Source organism: Panthera pardus, unplaced genomic scaffold (assembly GCF_024362965.1).
Source record: "Panthera pardus isolate Hobbes unplaced genomic scaffold, ASM2436296v1 HiC_scaffold_11, whole genome shotgun sequence".
Taxonomy (NCBI): Eukaryota; Metazoa; Chordata; class Mammalia; order Carnivora; family Felidae; genus Panthera; species Panthera pardus.
In genome coordinates this window covers 31375607-31397941 of record NW_026526666.1, presented here as the reverse complement: position 1 = coordinate 31397941, position 22335 = coordinate 31375607, and the positions used below count along the sequence as shown (strand labels likewise).

Genomic DNA, 22335 nt, shown 5'->3' with positions numbered 1-22335 from the left:
AAAAAATTTCCCAGAGCTATTCTATGTGTACATAGGTATGACTACACATAATACATTTTTTATGGTGAACACATTTTATGCATTCTCTCATACCTTACTTCTTTACAATATATTTTCAAGATTTTTCTATGTTTGTACAAATAGAGCTCCACTATCAATTTATTTATTGACTACATAGTATCTAGTATCCCAGGGTATACACATGTTAAGTTTATACTACCACTTTGTATAGATAGATATTTAATCTAATTTAGCAATCTTTTGCCATTTAAGATGATGCCTCAGTGGATTTTGCACATGTAGATTTCCTAAATCTATAAATCCTAAATCTGGTGTCCTCCATTCTTTTCCTAAGTCCAGTGAGTATCCTTATTATCATTGCTTTAAATTCTCCATCAACAATGACCATTGCTTTAATTCTCAATGATATAGCTGTATCAAAATGTACATGCATTTATTCTGTCTAATGCAGGCCAGTCATCACCATCCTCTCGTGGGTACTTTTTATATTTGAAACTTTGCTGAATAAAAGTGAAAAGCATACACACTAAAAATAGGCCAGAGTATATAGCCACATTCTTTAATTTCTTTAAGAGGAGAGCTAATTCTTTTTAAAAATTGAGCTCACTGTTCTCACAACAGTATCAAGAACTCTAACAGGAGAAGCAAATATTGAAATAATCTCACTGCCAAATCTGTCTAAGGCTTGTGTAAACCAGGAAGCTTCATTATTTTTAGTCGTGTCAATCGTATGTTTCAACTGCCTTATCTCCTCATCCATCTCTTCAGATTTCTTTCTAAATCCTTCTTTGAGCAGATCTTCTTGGACCTAAATAAAAGGCGAGAAGGAAAACTTTTAAAATTATCATTTTTTTTTAAGATTTGCACTTGGTATTTGAAAATTTGGTCAAACTATGTTTTACTCATAAAATTCTTCTTTCTTACTCAAGCATGAAAGGAGAATTTTGGAATGAGGAATATCTCCCTGGCTTGGACCTGAGCATTGAGAGGAAGCATAGTTTAAAGCCTTTCTAAAATTCACATACCACTAAGGTTTTGCTAGGATGCTAAACCTGACACAAAGACAAATGTAACATTTTTCAGCCAAAAAATGCCAATTGATAGGTGGCCTTGGTCTGATTGCACTAGTTCTCAGTCCCACTTGGGTTGGTATGGTCACCCAAATAGTAGAAATGAAGGGAACTTACAAGCTGTTCTAGAAATCTGTTATAAATATGTTCTGATGGACAATAAGTGATTTCCTCCCTATGCCATTTGATAAATTGGGAAGACTATCCACACTTGGAGACAATAGAGTAATTTTAGAAGCTGTCACTTCCCTGCATTTTTAAGTCTTTACATTTCTGATAGTTTTATGTCAGCATATATCTACCTCAGGGTCTTTGGGTAGCAGTAGGGTTTCCGATAATTGTCAGTGATCTTGGTAAAGCAGTTGCTACTCATATTAAATCATATGGTTGAATATATGTTTAATCAAGCCTCATGAGATCATTTTAAAACCCCCAAATGCTATTTGTAGAGTTTGGAGGGGCCATACTCATCCTGAACTCTCTAGAGTCTGTATATAGAGTGGAATTCAAAGGCTTCTATAGAAAAGGAGGGGGAAAAGGAGGGGAGGAGATGGAAGAGGGGAAGGAGAGGGAGAGGGAGAAGAAGAAGAATTCAAAGGTTTCAGGATTTTAATAAGTCACAAGCAATTAATGGCAATGATGCTTCCTTCCATAAGCTCACTGTAACCTTCACCCATCCTTTCCTGAGGTACCAGGAGGACCATCAAGCAGCACCAAGACCATGGGCAGACGTACCTTCAGCTTATGCTCCAACATCATGTTCTGTTCTTTTATTATGTTTTCTGTCTCTCTCTCCATCTTCTCTTTCAGTTGAGCTATGTTCTCCTGGAGACTCCTCTGTTGTGCTTCAATCTGCTGTTCCTGCTCCAGTAGTTTCTGTCTTAGCACCTCCTGTTCCTTCTCAGCTGCTTCCTTGCTGGCCCTCTCCGCTGCCCCAGGAAAGTTCCAAGAGGGAAGAAAATTAGGTGAAGACTGATCTCTAGCCTCTTGAACTCAGAGACAAAACAAAGTTGGAAGGGAAGACAGAAAATCTCTGCGTTCCTCGTGTCCACACCATCGGGAGCACATTTCAGAATATTAGGGTAAAGGCCCTACTGGCTGACATACAAACACAACTCTCCTTGTTGTTTATAGATTTAGCAGAGTTGTTCCACAGAAGGAGAGGAAGCTCCTTGTTTCAGGAAGGCTTTGCACTCACACCTGACAGAGGGACCTACCCAAGCCATTGTGAGCCAAGCCCGGCCCCGTACCTGCTATGGCCTTCTCCCCATCGGTAAGGGCTTTATCTGCCTGCCAGATGGATTTCTCTATCGAAGCCTGTGATTGTAGAAAATTCTGGAGGACCTCATTTGCCTGAGGAACCAAGAAGGAGACAAGAACTTAGATTTCCACTACAGAGATAAGTGCTGCAAAAACAAGTACGTATGTCCATGTCATTTTTGCTTCATGCTTAAAATTCTATGGTGGCTCCCTACAGTGTTCAAGCTCCATAGTGTGACCAGAGACTCTCCGTATCTCCTGCTTCCTGTCTCCTTCCAGTGTCTACCCCCCGTGCTGCTCCCTTCTACCCACTCTAGGTTCCAGCCAGTCAGAACTATGTTCAGTTCTGTAAATCCATAATCTCTGCTGCTTTTATAGGTTTGCCTTCTCACTGGGAAATGTTGCCTCTAATTTGTACTGTTGATCTCCTCTGTTGTTTGCTGGCTTTAACTTTAGGCAAGTTATTTTAACCTGCCTGTGCCTCTCAGTTCAGATCTGTAGAATATTGACAATAAATGTAGATGTTTCTTTAGGTTGTTTGAAGGATTAAGCTAAAGAGTCTAGGAAAACAGTTTTACATGATTGCTATAAGAAATAATAGTCTAGGAGCACCTGGGTGGCCCAGTCAGTTAAGCATCTGACTTTGGCTCAAGTCGTGATTTAATGGTTTGTGGGTTTGAGCCCAACATTGGGCTCTGTGCTGATGGTACAGAGCCTGCTTGGGATTCTCTCTGTCTCCTTCTGTCTCTCTGCCCCTTCCTTTTTCTCTGTCTGTCTGTCTCTCAAAATAAATAAATAAGCTTTAAAAAAAAGAAATAACAGTCTAATATATATTAGTTGCATTATTATTATCATTATTTTTAAATTATTATTGTTTGTTACCACAACCTATGTAGCCCATTTGCACTTATTTATTTGTTTGTTTATTACTCTTTTTTTTAATTTGAGTGTGGTTGACATGCAATGTTACCTTAGTTCCCAGTGTAGAGCATAGTGATTTGACAGGTTTATCCTTATGCTGTGTTCACCAAAAGTGTAGCTACCTTCAGCCTTGCTACATCGTTGTTACAATATATACAACATCATTGACTGTACTCCTTATACTGTGCCTTTCATCCTCGTGACTGATTCACTCCATAACTGGAAGCCTGGACGTCCCACTCCCCTTTGCCCATTTTGCTTATCCCTTTATCCCCCTCCCATCTGGCAACCATCAGTTTGTTGTATGTGTTTACAGATGTGATTCTGCTTTTTAATAGTTAGCCAACTTTTTTTTTTTAAACGTTTATTTATTTTTGAGACAGAGAGAGACAGAGCATGAACAGGGGAGGGTCAGAGAGAGGGAGACACAGAATCTGAAACAGGCTCCAGGCTCTGAGCTGTCAGCACAGAGCCCGACGCGGGGCTTGAACTCACGGACCGCGAGATCATGACCTGAGCCGAAGTCGGCCGCTCAACCAACTGAGCCATCCAGGCGCCCCTGATTCTGCTTTTTGTCTGTTTATTCATTTGTGGGCTTTTTTTTAAGATTCCTCTTATGAGCAAAATCATATGGTATTTGTCTTTCTCAGTCTGACTTATTTCACTTAGCATAATATCCCTTAGGTCCATCTATGTTGTCTCAAATGGCATGATCTCATACTTTTTATGGCTGTATAAGATTAAGTTGCATGTAGCCCATTTCCATAGGTTCATATGGGTTATAACTTTGTATGCAATTATCTGTGTATTTGACTTTCTCTCTTACTTTTGATCATACTTAAGTACAAAGAGTCTGACTTTACCTTGTAAATTGTCAGCACTTAGCATATTCAATGTCATGTCGTTAAATGAAGAAATGAGTAATTTCTATCTCGTGTGGATTCCAGAAATCCATACTCATTTCTTGGGAATGGGCATTTCCACTCTCTTCAGGAGTATGTAACACATAGTGGACCTTAAAAGCTAAATCTGTCATGATATCCCCATGCTGTCTTATCACCCACAACTGGTGCTATCCTTTCAGATTTTCAGGAGACCCCTGTGACTCTATTCTGTAGGCTCCCCCATGTTCCCCTTATTCCTCACCTTCACTCCTTTCCTGGGAACTTGTGAATAATTCCATTCAATACTTTCCTTTGCTTGCCTGTAGAGCTTGTACCCTCCAGGAACAGAAAAAGTTCCTATGGAAATATTTTCCATTAGGGCCTTTGAAAGCTGATCAAGCATAGACTGGCAGTATTTAACCGATGCTTCTTCATTCTGCTGCAAGAAATGTTGCTTCTTATCCTTTATGATTTCCTACAAGGGAAATGTAGAGAGATGTCACCAGAAGAAAGGAATGGAAAAGATAAGATTCCAAAGAATCTGGTAGAAGGATTGATCTAACTGTGGTCCGTGAGAAAAGCATTCTGTTGGCGAAGGACATGGAGTAAAACAGGAATCACAAGACTTGATTTACTGACAACCTTGAATACTCCCTGCAAGACTATGGGAAAGTTTCTTAACCTCCATGGTTCTTCTGAAATGTTGGAGTTGTGTTACCTAATCTCTATGGTTCCTTGCAGCTGTAGCATTCAATGATTTTATCTTCAATGATACAGTGATACAACAAGGAGCAATGTAAGTTGAAAATGGCCTGGAATGAGGATCTGATAAGAGAAAGTTTGCTTCCTGACAAGGGGATTGTGTTCACAGAAAGCATCCATGCCCAGGAATGACTTTTGGGTCTTCTGGGCAGGCTTGGAATCCATAGAAGTATTCAGATCAGGAGGATATGTGTACTGATAATTGCTTCAGAAATCAGAGAGATTTCTAGATGAAGTACCTCAGGTTGCAGAGAAAAAAAGAAAGAAGAAAATGTAGTCCTTTGAAACTCTCTTTCTCATGAGAATCCAGATTTTTTTTATCCTTGAGTAAGAGATGAGCCATGGGGTCAGTAAAGGTATTTCTAGACTTCATTCTTCAAAGGGAAAGGACCCACAGAGTAAAAACTAAGACAAATTACCACAAGAGTCTTCTGGAACTCCTGATTTTCATCCTTGAAGGAACGCTCCATGAACACCCTAATGGCTTCCCTCTCACAGTCTGCATGCACATCCAGCAGCTCCTGGAGCGTGTCTGTGGGGAACCTCACTCGCTGGGCCATCTGTTCGCTGTAGTGGTCGGCTGCCTTCTGCACGGCCACTGAGTTCTCAAGCTGGGCTAGAGTTGTCACTGCATTCTCCAAACAAGGCACCGCCCCAGTATTGATGGTATCCACATAGGTCACCACCAGAGTTCTCAACCCTGAATGAGCCAGGATATTGAAGGGATAAATATCAAATTATCACTCCACAGGATCCCAGATTCTGAGACTACATTTCTGAAGTCATGCACATGCACACACATCCCCCCACCTTCCCCCACAGGAGCCCTGCCTCCTTCTATCTTCACCTTTGTTTTCCTATTGACTCTTAATTTTTATGGTTTTCCAGGCCACACAGCCAAAAAAATTTAAAAATATACCTTCATCTAACATATTAAAAGGGTATCTGGAAAACATACTTTACCATTAAAAATTAAAAACAAAATAAATTATATAGGTAGATAGATGAGGCAAGGTAAGTCAGATTATATTTGTTCCTAATTCTGAAGCTTCCAATGGATTTTCACTGATTTGTGGTGATGCTCTAAGTAACAAATAACACTTATCAGATAGGACTTCCCTTGAGGGAAAAAAAAAAAACCCATACAGTATATTCTGTTTGTTTTTTGTTTTTGTTTTGTTTTTAACTAGGCTTCATGACCACATGGAGCCCAACGTGGGGCTTGAACTCACAACCCTGAGATCAAGACCTGAGCTGGGATCAAGAGTTAGACATTTAGTTGACTGAGGCACCCAGGTGCCCAATACATTCTGTTTTTATACCTAGTTATTGATTTTTTTTATCAGTGAAGGATTCTTTCAAATAAGTGGATGCCATAGATATCAGTGACAAAGTGTGCAATTTTGGAGAGGGGTTTATAGAGCCCCAAAAGTGAGATAATGATAAGATACACACATCTCTTTATAGAGTGTGAATGTGTGTATATCCAGAATTCCATAAAGAATCAAACAAAAATGCCGAAAAACACATTATATAATATATTCAACATATATTAAGCCCCATAGAAATGGTGGAAAAGGAGACTCACGATTCCCGGTGATCATGACTCCCTCTCTGAGAATCTTGGTCCTTGCCTGGGTGAAGATGTAAGAACAAAAATTGTTTGCTTGTTTCTGGAATTTAGGATCCAGTTGATTCTCAGGTATATTCTCAATATTGGCTAGGAGTTTTGTGTCATTTGTTGGCCGGTCAAAGACAAAACATTTCCGTTTTGGAAAGAAATGCCTGATGCACTCTCTGGGTAGATTGGATGCTTGGATTCTGGGATTCTTGCCTGAGGGATAAGAACAACAGAGATTACTGTGGGAACAGTCTTGATGCAAGGGAGCTAAAGGGGTTTTTTTTTGTTGTTTTTTTGGGTTGAGAGAGAGAGAGAGAGAGAGAGTACGTGTGTGCAAGTGGAAGAGGGGAAGAGAGAGAGAGAATAATAAGCAGGCCCCAGTTCAGCACGGAGCCTGATGCAGGGCTCAATCCCACAACCCTGGGATCATGATCTGAGCTGAAATCAAGAGTTGGATGCTCAACCAACTGAGCCACCCGGGTGCCTCAAGGGAGCTGAAGGTTTTTATGACAGGGATTTCAATTCTTTGCTTACAACAAAGAATTGTTTATGTCTTCTATGCTTACAACACCTTTAACATAGACATTCAATACTTCCTTGTACAGCAAACTCACACTAATGATATAATGCTGGAGAGAAATTTGGGGAGACATCTGATCCAGGTGAAAGAAGCCCATTGCTGGTAACTCCAGACCTGAAAATGGTAGTGCAGTTGTTTATTAGGTGTTTACTGAATGAGTGGTTAAAAGAATGAAAGGTCAAGTGGAACTTTTTGGTCTAATGCAGAAATTGAGCTGTGGGACCAAGAGCCACGTACAAGGGATAATGGAGCAATGTTAGGAACAAAAGTATTGGGCATATTAGGACACTCTGGTTATTTAAGGAAAACTCATTTGATGCTAAAAATAATTCGTACAATGTTAGCTTTTTTTTTTTTAAAGCAAAAACTTCTGAAGAATACATGTAACTAAAATGCAATTTTAGGATGTCAACACTACTCTACAAACTTCTTGAGGTAAAGGACCACACTCGATTTAACAGCCTGGCTCTTCTGCCTAGGCAATCTCTCATTAAATGTTTTGGGAAAGTATAAGTAGAAAAATGAAAGGGGCGCCTGGGTGGCTCAGTCAGTTGGGGGATCCGACTTCGGCTCAGGTCATGATCTCGTGGTTTGTGAGTTCCAGCCCTACATCGGGCTCTGTGCTGACAGCTCAGAGCCTGGATCTTCCTTCAGATTCTGTGTCTCCCTCTCTCTGCCCCTCCCCCACTCATGCTCTGTCTGTGTCTCTCAAAAATGAATAAACATTTAAAAAAATTAAAAAGAAAAGAAAAACAAAAGCAAGAATGGATATCAGAATTGATATTTTTCTCAAGATTTAATGAGATATATACATCATTATAAATGTAACCTATTCAAGTAATTTATCATTTCAAAATTATATCATGGATAAATATGTGGGAATTAAGAGAAAACTATGACATAGAAAGTAAGATGAATGTTCTGATAATTATCAGAAATATTGAAAAGGCATAGACTGAAAAGACAAACTTCTTCAGGTTTATTTAGAACATATAGTCATTTTTATATGTGATATATTCATACAGACATTAGAAAATTATATCCTTCTTTGAGAAGATTAATATCTGTGTGAAGTATATTTTTTATGGAAATATGTTGTGTATATGGTGACACATTGATTTTCCTTGTAATTTCACACATAGAAACTATCTAGTCAGTTGTATTCTTCAACACAGAAAAACAGAAGCCAAAATAAGGTACATGTATCTGGTCTTTGGAAAGTTTAAGCACCCGTTGTAATCTGGTAGCTAAATTAGCAATTGATTAAAGAACAAATCAGTGTTGAATAATCTCACCCTAGCCTAGGCTCTGCTTTTCTTAAGTGAACTTAAACTCCAGTCCCTGGAGCTTTTCGACCCATCTTCAAGTCACCATTTCTATAGACTCCATTCTGGTCTTGAACACAAGTGCAACCCCAAAGATAATGGTCTGTGTTTAAGAACTCCCACCCTCTGTTGGACTACCCACTACCCAGGCCATGCTCTGATACCTGGAATCAGCTTCAAGGCATTCTCCAGGTACTCATCTTCTGTGATAGGATCATCATTTAACTTCAGCTCCAGGGTGAAATCCCGCACAGTCCAGATGAAGTCTGGAAAGAAACTCACAAACTCTGTGGAATCTTCTGTTCCATCCTCTTTTGGAGAGGACTTTGTCCTGATTAGTTCTGTAAGCTCTGTCACATAACTAGGGCTCAGTTAAGGAAGAAGAAGTTCGTACCCCAAATTCCCACATTTCTCTAACAAAAAATTATTATGAACACTTCCTTTTGCCCTGGGTCCCCTCGGGTTCACCAGAGGCAATGAAGTGGCAGGGAAGGAGAAACTAACTTGATCTCCTTTCCCATAAACCTAATGAAACATGGCGCTTTGTTTCATTAAAGGATACTGCAGCTGCTCCAGGGCCTGGTGATTGATGGTGCCCAAGCTGTTGTAGACAAAAGTGCTGCACAGAAGCACAGCCAGGGCAAAGATCCAGGAATCATTCTTAGGGTCACCCTGCAAAGCACATTCGAGCAAGAGTTTTAGGACTTTGCTCATTAGAAATTCATTCAGACACTTATTTTGTCAGTCTCTCATTTATTATTTCAGCTAACATACTTGTCATGCAAAGAAATAACTTTGAAAACAGACATAAATACAGATATCAACTTTGACAATTATAGAGACATTCCTTGTGATTGTGACCTTTTTCATATATACAAAGATTCTAATCTTCACAGAGCTTTCTTTTCCCTCAATTGGAGAAAATAAAGGAACATATATAGAAAAACTAGCACGTTACCTGGTATGCAATTAAGTATTCAATTCATTTATTCATTTTATATATAGCTATATAAAATACACCATAATTGCCATAACTGGGGATTCAAATTATATTCGGTTAAATTCAACAAATGTTTATCGGGAGCTACTGAATGTTTCCCATTGTTATTATATTTAAAAGCAAACTTGAAAATGGCAACGGTTACTTTCAAGATGACTATTTCAAAGTGGTGACAAACAGCCGTAACAATGAATGTAACAAAGATGACAATATAAAAAGTTTTAGTAACCTTACATCTTAGTAAGGTATGTAAGTGGTAGAACCTATAGCTGCAATATTAAATGAAAATTTAGAATTTTATCAAGGAAGAGCAGAGCTATGAAAGTTGGAGAAAGAGTATACATTATGAAGGCTCACCAGAAGTCTTGAGCTGAGTGTTCAAGAATTGGTAGAATACAGACACGAAGAAACACAGAATCAGTTTGTTCTCAGCAGGTCTGATTCTGCTTTTTGTTTGGTAATTTGTGTGTGTGTGTGTGTGTGTGTGTGTGTGTGTGTGTGTGTGTGTGGTTTGGTTTCCATATATGAGTGAAATCATATGGTATTTGTCTTTCTCAGCCTTATTTCGCTTAGCATTATTCTCTCTAGGTCGATCCATTTTGTTGCAAATGGCACAATCTTATCCTTTTATGTCTATGTAATATTCCATTGTGTATATATATCACATCTTCCTTATCTCTCTATTAATGGGTTCTTACATCGTTCTGTATCTTGGCTATTGTAAATAATGCTATAATAAACACTGTTTTTATCTTTTTGGGGGGGTAAATACATGGTAGTAGAATTATTGAAACGTATTTCTACTTTTAACTTTTTGAGAAACCTCCATACTGTTTTCCACAATTAAAATAACTAATAAAAAATAAATAAACACAGAATTTCTAAGTCTACTTTGGGCAGAAATGGAGGGCTACAGAAATTTAGATACCATTTCCAAGTAAGTCTCAAAGTAAGGCACAAAAGGAGAAATTATTCATTTCACCCTTTGGTAGAAAACTAAAATACCAAAAATCCATCTGACAAATGTCTGTTATAGAGCAAACACATGCTTCTATAGAGCCAGCATATTCAGAGGTATCTCAAAGAATTCTAGAATGCTCTTTGGGTAGTTCACAACAGGAAATGTAAACCTGACTCTTAACTCCAGACCTCAAATACACATTTCATCTGGCAGATACATCAGAAATATTTCCTGGGGCTCCTGGGTGGCTCAGCAGGTTCAGTGTCCGACTTGGGCTCAGGGCATGATCTCACGGTTCATGAGTTCCAACACTAGGTCAGGTTCTGTGCTGACAGCTCAGAGCCTGGAGCCTGCTTCAGGTTCTGTGTCTCCCTCTCTCTGTGTTATCTCTCTCAAAAATAAATAAACATTAAAAAAAAGAAAGAAAGAAATATTTCATCTCTTGGGAGGGAACTGATGTTTCTCCCTCTTTCCTGCCAAGGCACCCTTATGCTTAATAGTCTGTGGTGCAAACTATGGTGTGCTGCCCGGATCACCTTATAACATCGAAGGACTTGTTCTCCCAGCTAGTGGGAGTGCTGATGGAAGGCAGCTCCCAAATGCCACTCCTTTTAATTAGAAAGGCTTCTAAAACACTCTTTTAGTGATTTATCAGCACCCTTGTCATAACTCAAAAGAGCCATCGCAGCCACATAACTCCCATGGAACTGACAGAAGTTAGTAATTGCTAACTAATTAGTAATTAGTTAGTAAACTAGTTAGTAATTGCTAAAATTGCTGTGCAACTTTTTCCTGTCTCCAACTTGCTTCTTTCTCAATCATATTTTATTAAATCTGACGGCATATTTGGGGTCTTCTCAACTGGACTGAAGATGCTTTGAGAGCAGGACCTTTACTGTGGTGACAAATATCTATAGTTCTAAGCCAAGAGGCTGCCATTCAGCTATTCAATAATTATTCCTTAAATGTAATCAAATAATTCACCCAGTGCCAAGAAATAAAATATTTTATCTAATATACCATAATATCTTACCTAGAAGTGAGATGCTAACAAACCAGCATGCCTCATTTACTATACTTGAATTTCTAGATTTTGCAAATAGATCACAGCAGTTAAATTACAAAATATCATGAAGGGGTCAAGAGCAAATCCAGAATAAAAAAGATTTATGTATGACACTCTGCCTTACCTTTTCCACATCACCCAGGCCCTCAGTATCCAGAAGGACCAGGGTGTGGTTTGGCTTGGAGGGGTGAGGCACACACCACATCCAGATGCCCTTGGTTTTAGACTGCACTGTAGAGCCCAGAGGGAAACCTGCAAGGGGAGGGCAGAAGGCAACATACAGTGACAGGAGAGGATCTAAACAGCCAAAGGGTCACAAAGTCAGACTTTCTGTAATGTAAGTGCCCCAGCATATAAGATGGCTCTTTCTCAAGTTCCTCAAGAATGTCCTACTTTGTGTGACATTCTGTTTCAAGGAGGAGGGGATGTTAACTATGAGAATGATGCCAGTCAAGTGCTCACAACAGAGACAGAGGCATTCATGAATCAGCAAAGAGTGGAGATCATTGATAACCATAACAGGAGCATTTTGAAAGAATGGTGAGATGCAAAGCCAGAGAGCAGTGGATTAAAGAGAAACATGGGAGAATAAAAAGTGGAAAAAGGAAATTGAGATCATATTTTTTGCCAAAGTGATTAAAAAAGAGGTGGGGGGAGGAGGTTTGGTAGCTACAATGGGGTGTGAAATCTAGGAAAGATTTTTAAGATGATGGATGTTGCAGTATCATGGAGCACAACAGTCAAGAAAGAATTCTTGAGAAGTTTTATGGTGCATCTTAGTAAGTTCATTCACGTAGCATGGGGACAGGACCCAGGGACAGAAAGAGCCACATTTTTGCGGTGTGAACTTGGTGGTTATATGCTCAGTGTTCACGAGGGAAGGGACATGCAGGGAGTATTAGATCATAAATGTTTCTTTGAATTTCTACTCATAAAACTACTTTCACAAGATTTTCTGGGGCTTGTCATTCAGTTCAATATTAACTATGGGTGAGATGAACAGGCAGGCATGAAACCCTTTAAGAATGTAGCAGCCAGTACATATTTGATACTTATTGAAACTAGGTAGGCTGTAGGTCAGCCTTCTGAGCTAACCATGAACATTTTTCTGATTCCACCTCTCCTCAATAGATATTCAAACATGTTTATATGTTGATGGGAATATCCCATAAAAAAGCAAATATGTTTCAAGAGAGAAAGGAGATACAATTATAAGAGCCCAGTATTTGGTCAGGTAAAAGAAGGTAGGATCCTGAGCATTACCAGGAGAGATTTTCCTTAACAGCAGTAAAACAGTATAATAACAGATTATTATAAGAGTAATTATAATAAGAGTAATTTAGTGGTGAGAATTAGAATTGGAAGTTTGGTTTATTGAGAGGAGTTTGCTTCTCCTTTCTTGTGACCGGGGAAGAAAAATAAGGATCTGAGATATAGCTAGAGTTAATCAATTTGCCCCAGACTCAATACAACACTCACCTCTGTTCTGTCCTGCAAGACGATTCATCAAGTAGGATTTGCCTGTACGATACAGTCCTACAATGGCCACCACCACTACTGGTTGAGAAATCTGTTCAAGAATCTGTGTAGCTCTCTGGTTCACTGACAGCTGCATATTGTTGTTTTCTACCAGACAAATGGGGGCCATCATATTGGGTCCAGATGCCATGGCAACCTGCCTACCTGGAAAAGTCTCCTAGTAGAAATAAGATTTCAGAGTCATTTTCTGACTTTGAGTTACCAAAAGCATCCATCAATATAGGAGTAGGTGAAACTTCTGTACTTTCTATGGGACAAAATGTAACCTACAATTAGCATTAGTGATGAAACATAGGGTATACTCCAAAGTTTTGCTTCAATAGTAATAATAGAATTCAAGCCATTGTTACTATGCACTGAAGGCCTACAATATACCAACCCCTGTGACACATACCCAGCCTCACTGATACTTCCGAGAACCTACAAGTTAGCAATTATTGTGCCCACTTTGCAAATAAGATAAATATGTCTCACAAAAGCTGAGTAAGTCATACAGCCAGGATCAAGCCTAGACAATTGAGCAAAATGGCAAGCTAGGAAGCTCTAAGTTCTTATTTCCCTAAGGAGATATCAAAAATAATCAAAATATTGGCTAGAATAACTTTATAGTAGTTCTGTGAAAACAGTGAAAGACCTAAAGCAACCAAGCAAACACCCAATCAAGAAAATGCCACATTAAAAATGGTAGGAAATTCTGTGGTGTTTTTGCTTGCCCTTCGCCCACACTGTCCCCGGTGTGGTATAGTCTTGGTCTGGAAGGGGTGGTAACCCAGTTCCCAATTTTCTCTCTTGACCCAGAGAGAACAGAGCAGACTTTGTTCACAGTGTTCTAATCTGTCTGGGGGCTACCTCCTCAGGTCTCTGGTTCATCTCACATGGATCTCAGGCAGGGGCAGAGGATGGGGATGTAGTGGTATAACTTGGATGTCAGATGGAAAGAAGCATTGGCATTGATTTCATGGGCATTGCTCTCGAAAGCTGCAGAGAGATGGATCTGCAGTTGCCTGGGGCAAGAGATCACCCGGGAAGACATAAAACAGACCATCTTAGGCAACAGTTCAGTTCATATCTCCCTCCTTTAGACTGGATGGAACAGAACACACTGAGTTTATAATGTTCTAATCTGTTCCAAGCTGCCTGAAGGACTGGTCTTTGTTTCACCTAATTGGGATCTCTGGCAAGGAGAAGCAATGGGCATTGCTAGGGAAAGCTGCTGGAGATTCACCTGCGGACCCCTCTGGCAAGATATTATGAGTGTGTGATATTGCGATGTATAATAAGAAGTATATATTTGGTCTTTGTCCCTGCTCTTGACACACAACTTCCAAAACACTTTTAATTTCCCAAGTGATGAAGTATCTTTTGTTATAATATTTGGTCTTTTGTCTTTGGTTCCTAAAATAGTCCCAGAGTAAAGAAGGTGAAAGAAGTTGTCTTTTGTCATACATAACAAGCACCTTTCAACCACACCCAAGGTTATGTTAATGAGGTAACTTTGGAGATACCCTGGAAAACCACAAAGGCTGGTTGCTTGGGTAACAAAGCATGTGACTAGAAAGTTAGAAATTTCAGCCTCACCTCCCAGGGGAGGGGAAAGGAGGCCTGAAGGTTGAGCTAATCACAGGAGGCTGATGATTTAATCAATTGTGGCTATTTAGTGAAGACTCCATTAAAAAACCCTAGCTGAAGGTGTTTAAGGGCTTCTAGGTTGGTGAACATGTGCAGATGCTCAGAGAGTGGTGTTCCCAGAGGGAGCATGGATGTTTCACACCCTTGATACCTTGCCCTATGCAGCTTTTTTGTCTTGTTCTTCCTGGGTTGTATCTTTTTTCTTTTTCCTTCTTTCCTTCCTTTCTTCCTTCCGTCTTTTTTTCTTTTCTTTCATTTTTCCTTCCTTCCTTCCTTCCTTCCTTCCTTCCTTCCTTCCTTCCTTCCTTCCTTTCTCTCTCTCTCTCTCTCTCTCTCTCTCTCTCAACCAGTAAACTATTGAGTAAACTCTTTTTCCTGGGCTCTATAAGCTATTTTACCAAATTATTGAGCCTGGGGTAGGGATGGCAAACATAGCCAGTCAGAGCACATGTTACACCCTGGACTTGCGATTGTCATCTGAAGTAGGGCCAGTCTTGAGACCTTAACCTGTAGGGCATGCACTGACCTCAGTTTGTATCACAGTTGCTTGGTGTGGAAAATTGCCCATACATGTGGTGACCAGAAGTGAAGTAGTGAGAATAGAGTGTTGAGAGGAGAAGTAGAATTGTTTCCTTTTCAGAGTGGAGACAAACAATAGACCATAAAAGGCCCCAAGGGGAGATTCTGAGGGAAATTGAGACATTTAAAAGCAGCATGTATCTGAGAAAATTGAAAAAAGCCACACTAAAGCTCAGGGAAGATGCACGCTCAGAAAAGACCTAAAAAGACTTTAAGATTTCTCCCTAGGTTATTCCTAAGGCTCAAGACCAAGACCCCGCTAATTAGCAAAAGATTTCCTTGGCACAAAACCAATATGCAAAAAATGGAGAAGGTAGCTTCTTCTAGAAATGACCAGTTTTCAACAGCAACAACAAAAATCACAAGGCATATGGAGAAACAGGAAAATATGGCCCATTCGAAGAAAGTGATTTAAATAAATGTGGCAGAAAACATCCCTGAAGAAACACAAGCATTGCATGTGTTCTAGGCAAAGACTAAAGTAATTTTCTTAAATATGCTCAAAAGGCTAAAGGAAACCACAAAGAACTAAGGTAAATCAGGAAAATGAGATGTAAACAAAATTGGTCCAATCACAGTGGCATAAAGATAGACACACAGACCAATAGAATAGAACAAAGAGACCAGAAGTAAACTCTCCCATATATGGTCAAATGATTTTTGACAAGCATGCTGAGATCATCCAGTGGGGAAAGCACAGTCTTTTCAACAAATGGTGCTGGGTAAATGTGATATTCACACACAAAAGAATGAAGTTGGGGGGGCGCCTGGGTGGCGCAGTCCGTTAAGCGTCCGACTTCAGCCAGGTCACGATCTCGCGGTCCGTGAGTTCGAGCCCCGCGTCAGGCTCTGGGCTGATGGCTCGGAGCCTGGAGCCTGTTTCCGATTCTGTGTCTCCCTCTCTCTCTGCCCCTCCCCCGTTCATGCTCTGTCTCTCTCTGTCCCAAAAATAAATAAAAAACGTTGAAAAAAAAATTAAAAAAAAAAAAGAATGAAGTTGGATCATTTCTTTAACACCAAATATAAAATTTAACTCAAAATATATCAAAGACTTAAACATAAGAGCTAAGATTATAAAAACTCTTAGAAGAAAACACAGGAGAAAACCTTCATGACACTGGATTTGACAATGATTTTTTGGATATGACACCAAAGGGATGATCAAAATATGAAAACATGGTAAATAGGACTTTATCAAAATTAATAACTTTTGTGCATCAAAGGACGCCATCAACAGAGTAACAAGGCAACCACAGAGTAAGAGAGAATAACCACATGTCACATATCTGATAAAGGATTAATATCCAGAATCTGTAGGAACTCTTACAACTCAATAATAACAACAAAAATAATGCAGTTCAAAAATGGGCAAAGGACTCAGACATTTCTGCAGAGAAGATATACAAATAGCCAATAGATACATGAAAAGATCTCAACATCACTAATCATGGGAATGCAAATCATACCACAATAAAGGACAATTTCACACCCATTAAGGTGGCTGTTATTTAACAAAATGAGAACAAAAACAAACAAACAACCAAAAACCCATCAAACAACAAGTGCTGGCCAGGATACAGAGAAATTGGAACACTTGTGCATTCCTGGTAGGAATGTAAAATGGTTACAACCACTGTGGAAAACCCTTTGGTGGTTCCCCTAAAAGTTGAACATAGAATTACCATCTGAACTGGCAATTCCACTTCAGAGTGTATGGACAAAGGTATTAAAAGCAGGGACTTAAGCAGATATTTGTACACCAATGTTCATAGCAGCAGTATTCACAATAACCAAAAGGTGAAAATGTCCATCAAGGGATGGATGGATGAACAAAATGTGGCATATACATACAATGGAATATTTTTCAGCTGTAAAAAGAATGAAATTCTGATACATGTAGCAACACTGATGAACCTTGAAGACGTTATTCTAGGTGAAATAAGCCAGACACAAAGGACAAGTACTATATGATCCCACTAACAAGAGGTACCTAAAATAGTCAAATGCATAAAGACAGAAAGTAGAATAGTGTTTACCATGAGCCTAAGGGAGAGGGTATGGGGAGTTACTGCTTAAAGGGTACTGAGTTTCCATTTGAGGTGATAAAAATATCTGGAAATGGGTAGTGGTAACAGTTGCACAACAATGAGAATGTATTTATTGTCACTGAACAATACTCTTAAAATGGTAAAATTGGGAAATTTTATGTTAAATATGTTTGTATCACAATTTTAAAGTTTTTAAAAAGCAACACTGGACAGTCTATTTTTCTGTCCATGCTACTGCAGCCACTTACTGGACAGAATATTCTTCCTCAAAGACATTGATTATCCTGTAAAGTCCTTTATCTGTAACCTATGGTAGCTTTCTCATCATCATCACATAACAAAATGTGCTCTCCAATGCTTTCGTGTGACCCATGTGCTCATCTTTTGTCTACAGATTGACAAGTGTTGGGAGTGGAATGAGGTCAGTCTAGAGAGTGTAGCCTCCCTTTCAATAAGGGAAGGCAGGAGAATGTCCTGAATCTTAAGAGATACCGGCCGAAGTCCTTAGCTGAGAGGGTCAGGTTTTCTGCAAATTACTCCTATGAATAAGCATAAAAATAAAAATGTAAATGTAATTTTATATTATATAGGGAGACATATATGTATATGAGAGATAAAGCAAATCTAGCAAAATGTCACCAGTGGATAAATCTAGGTGAAAGATATATGGGATTCTCTTGTAATTGTTTTTCAAGGTAAAGTTTAATATAAAAAATTAAATATTAAAAGTACAATTTAATCTCCTGGCATATTTTTGATTGCATTATAGTCAATTTTTTTTAATGACATTGTAGAATTGTATAAAATGTCTGGACATAAGAGGCTCCATTTTGAAGCTCCATTTTCTTTTCCAAATAATGAACTCTCTAATTGGGCCAGAGTGGCAATAGTTTTCAAGCAATTGCTCATAAAATTTCAATAGAGCAACTGGCATTTAGATCATATGAGGATAGTAAAGTTAATACATACCAGGGACAGTTTCATGTGATAGCACCAATAACCTTATGAACAAGATAGTAATCAGAAGCAGCTTAACCAGTCAGCATCAAATTAGGGTTTTTTTTTCCCCTCTTCTCTTCTTTATCTAAATCATATAATTACCCCTTCCTCCTTTCCTGTAAAAACCCCTTGCTTTTCCCACATGAGCAGGACACCTTTCTGGTCAGTTTAGAATCTGTGCTCCCCAAAAATGAACTATTGGGACCTCATCAAGATAAAAAGCTTCTGTGCTACAAAGGAAACAATCAACAAAACTAAGAGGCAACCAACGGAAGGGGAGAAGATAGTTGCAAATGACATGTTGGATAAAGGGTTAGTATCCAAAATCTATAAAGAACTTACCAAACTCAACACTGGAAAAACAAATAATCCAGTGAAGAAATGGGCAGAAGACATGAACAGACACTTTTCCAAAGACATCCAGATGGCTAACAGACACATGAAAAGATGCTCAACATCACTCATCATCAGAGAAATACAAATCAAAACCACATTGAGATACCACCTCACACCTGTCAGAATGGCTAAAATTAACAACTCAGGAAACAACAGATGCTGGTGAGGATGTGGAGAAATGGGAACCCTCTTGCACTGTTGTTGGGAATGCAAACTGGTACAGCTGCTCTGGAAAACAGTGCGGAGGTTCCTCAAAAAATTAAAAATAGAACTACCCTACGACCCAGCAATAGCACTACTAGGAATTTATCCAAAGGATATAGGAGTATTGATTCATAGGGGCGCATGTACCCCAATGTTTATAGCAGTGCTTTCAACAATAGCCAAATCATGGAAAGAGTCTAAATGTCCATCAACTGATGAATGGATAAAGAAGATGTGGTTTATATATACAATGGAATACTACTTGACAATGAGAAAGAATGAAATCCTGCCATTTGCAGCAACATGGATGGAACTGGAGGGTATTATGCTAAGTGAAATAAGTCAGTCAGAGAAAGAGATATCATAATTTTTACTCATATGTGGAACTTGAGAAACTTAACAGAAGACCATGGGGGAGGGGAACGGGAAAAGTAGTTACAAACAGAGAGAGAAACAAACCATAAGAGACTCTTAAATACAGAGAACAAACTGAGGATTGATGGGGGGGGTGTAGGGCAGGAGAGAGGGGAAAATGGGTGATACGTATTAAGGAGGACACCTGTTGGGGTGAGCACTGGGTGTTGTATGTAAGCAATGAATCACGGGAATCTACTTCCAAAACCAAGGGCACAATCTACTCCCAAAACCAAATACACACTCAATGTTAGCTAACTTGACAATAAATTATATTAAAAAAAAAAAAAAGAAAAGAAACTGTGCTCCCTAAATTGCAATTCTGAGACTGCAAATAAAGGCCTTTGTTCTTTTTCAATTTTACCTCCTTTTCTCAGTTGATAATATCTAGATATTTTTCATAATCAGAATGTGTAAGCATGCTATGATGAATATTCAAATGTCTCAAATATTCAGTTTTATATTAATATGTCACATATTCAAAATGCATCTAACACCAACTCTGTCATATACTACTTATGGGCCCTTAAACAAGGAGCCTCACCTAGCTATACCTAAGTTTTTAAAGACAATTATAGGGGTAATGGGAATACAATTATAGGTCCAACCTAGAGGATATTTTGATAATTAAACTAGATGCCATAAGCCTTTATCTTAGCATAGCATGCAGCACAAAATAGGACTTCAGTGTACATTTGCTGAATAAATGGAGATTATAACAATTGCATTGAGCAATTTGGTCCATTGGGCTATGCATTTCGACATGCTCTGTAAACTATAGATTACTAAGAAACAAGGCCACCATATAAATTTTTTGTCGGATCAAAACAGTAAGCAAGTTCAAACAGGCTGCCCTGTACCACTTCCTTTTGTCTGCTTCTTCAGTGTGGGGAGCAGAGAATGTGGAAGTAAAATGCCCGCCTCAAATAGCTCCATTCTAACGACTGAAACTTACAGTCCCCTCTTTCGAGTGAAGATTAGAGGAAGCTGAGGAAGATGTGATGGGAACTATTGAACAACATTATGAAAACAGGTTTGTGGGTTCTTGGCTGTGAATGAGCCACAGAACTTGTAATTTCAAATGAACAGCCATTGGATCCTGTTCAGGACTGGTTTTCAAAATTCGATGTACATGAAGAATCATCTGAAGAAATTGTTAAACCCAAATTCTAGGGGAACCTGAGTGGCTCAATTGGTTAAGCATCTGACTCTTGATTTTGGCTCAGGTCATGATCTCACAATTCATGGATTGGAGCCCCAAATCAGGCTCTGCGCTGACAGCACAGAGCCTGCTTGAGATTCTCAGTCTCCCTTTCTCTCTACCCTTCTCCCCCCACCCCACCTGCCCCTCAAAATAAATCATTAAAAAAATACCATTACACCCAGATTCTACACATTTACCAAACGGTACAGGTGACTCTGATGTTCCTGTGAAAAAATAAGCCAACAAACATCAGAGGGCAACAGAGACAGACAGACTTGACAGGATAGTTATTTTTAACTAATAAAGACCAGTGATGTAGGAACTGAATTTATTTCTACATGGAGACTAAACAGAACTCTCAATCTCAAGCTTTTTTACGTATGACTAATAGAAAGATTAAAGAGAAACTATCTCTTTTAGATTATCATTGCCTAGAAGCTCCTTGATGGGCACTGTCTTGTCCTATGGATTCTAATGCCTGTTACAGAGCCTGATAAAAGTAAACTAGGGAGGCTCCCATGGGGGCTTGGCCCACTCTACTTGCAGCTGCCCTGGCTGACATTGTTCTGGAAGCAGCACATCCAGGGAGACACGGTGTGCCTGGCTGTCACTTTGCAGCTGCTACTGTTTCAAACGGAGAAGCTAAGCTACCCCAACCCTAAAGCCAGCCACAGACCCCTATGGGCCAGACAAAAGGCAACCTGCCCTTCCTGCTCATTCCTCCCTTATCACTTTGAACCAGAAATCAGATCCTGAGTTCAAGACAACGTTGCATGTGAAAGAAGATGTGCATACCTGCTCTTCAGCACTACGGTCCAAGAAGAGTTCTCAGCTGCTCGTTGCTTGCTCACTTGATCCTTCACCTTTCTGTCCCTCCTTTATAAAAGCTTGAAAAAACTGAGGAAGTTAGACATTGCTACTGTTTTAATCATGTGTTAAAACTGAAATTGAAAGTAAAAGCGATTCAGGCACCCTGAATTAGTAGCCTCGGGCGTGAATATGGATGTTTGGTGCATGATGTGATGGGGTTAGGGAAAACCCCACAGTTACTCAACAGTCAGGCTTTTTAGTAAACACACTCCATCAACTTCCTTTTGTCTTCCCCATCTTGGAGTGTTTTCCTGGCCTCTGTTCTCCATATGTCTCTCTCTTTTGGCTTAAGTTTCCTTAGCACACAGGAAAAACAGAAAATTCATGACACAAATGTCAGCAAAGCTGTATAAAACAAGAATATTTCAACTGTTTTTCTCTTAGTGGGAATTCCTGGGTTCTTTTGTTAGTGGAGAGCTTTTAACATTTTAAATATGTTCCCCAAGATATAGTGTCCATGCAAAATGAACAAACCTTTTAGAATTTCTTTTATTTTCTTGACTAATATATTTTTAATTTTACTTATTTTTTTAAATTTTAGTGCCAGTGTAGTAAACATACAGTGTTATGTTAGTTTTGATGTAGTGATTCGTCAGTTCCATATGTTACTCAGTGGTCGTCCCAATAAGTGTATTCTTTATCCCCATCACCTATTTTACACAATCCCCACCCACCTCCCCTCTGGTAACCATCAGTTCGGTCTCTATAGTTAAGAGTCTGTTTTTTGGTTTGTCTCTTTTTTTCTTTTTTTGTTCCTTTTCTTTCTTAAATTCCACATATGAGTGAAATCATGTGGTATTTGTCATTTTCTGGCTTATTTCACTTAGCATTATAACCTCTAGGTGCTTACATGTTGTTGAAAATGGCAAGGTTTCGGGGCACCTGGGTGGCTCAGTCGGTTGAGCGACCGACTTCGGCTCAGGTCATGATCTCGGGGTCCGTGAGTTCAAGCCCCGCGTCGGGCTCTGTGCTGACAGCTCAG

At 39.3% G+C, this 22335-nt stretch overlaps 1 protein-coding gene across 1 annotated transcript; it reads right to left on the bottom strand.

The window, feature by feature from the left end:
* Positions 1–564: 564 nt before the first annotated feature.
* LOC109246242 (guanylate-binding protein 6-like) lies at positions 565–21428 on the bottom strand. Its single transcript, XM_019414086.2, has 11 exons — positions 21279–21428; positions 12951–13167; positions 11596–11723; positions 9007–9116; positions 8609–8805; positions 6507–6752; positions 5338–5618; positions 4419–4631; positions 2342–2444; positions 1827–2020; positions 565–829 (listed from the first exon to the last, which is right to left on the bottom strand). Exons 2-11 carry the CDS (start codon positions 13138–13140, stop codon positions 602–604), a joined length of 1890 nt encoding a protein of 629 aa, XP_019269631.1. The 5' UTR covers positions 13141–13167; positions 21279–21428; the 3' UTR covers positions 565–601.
* Positions 21429–22335: the final 907 nt, after the last annotated feature.

Excerpts from the sequence above, each read along its gene's own strand:
- LOC109246242 (XM_019414086.2), bottom strand. The coding sequence starts at position 13,140 with ATGGCATCTGGACCCAATATGATGGCCCCCATTTGTCTGGTAGAAAAC. Across the intron at positions 11,724-12,950 it reads TCTTGCAGGACAGAACAGAG|GTTTCCCTCTGGGCTCTACA; the intron begins GTGAGTGTTGTA and ends CTCCCCTTGCAG. Across the intron at positions 6,753-8,608 it reads TGCCTTGAAGCTGATTCCAG|GCAAGAATCCCAGAATCCAA; the intron begins GTATCAGAGCAT and ends CTTATCCCTCAG.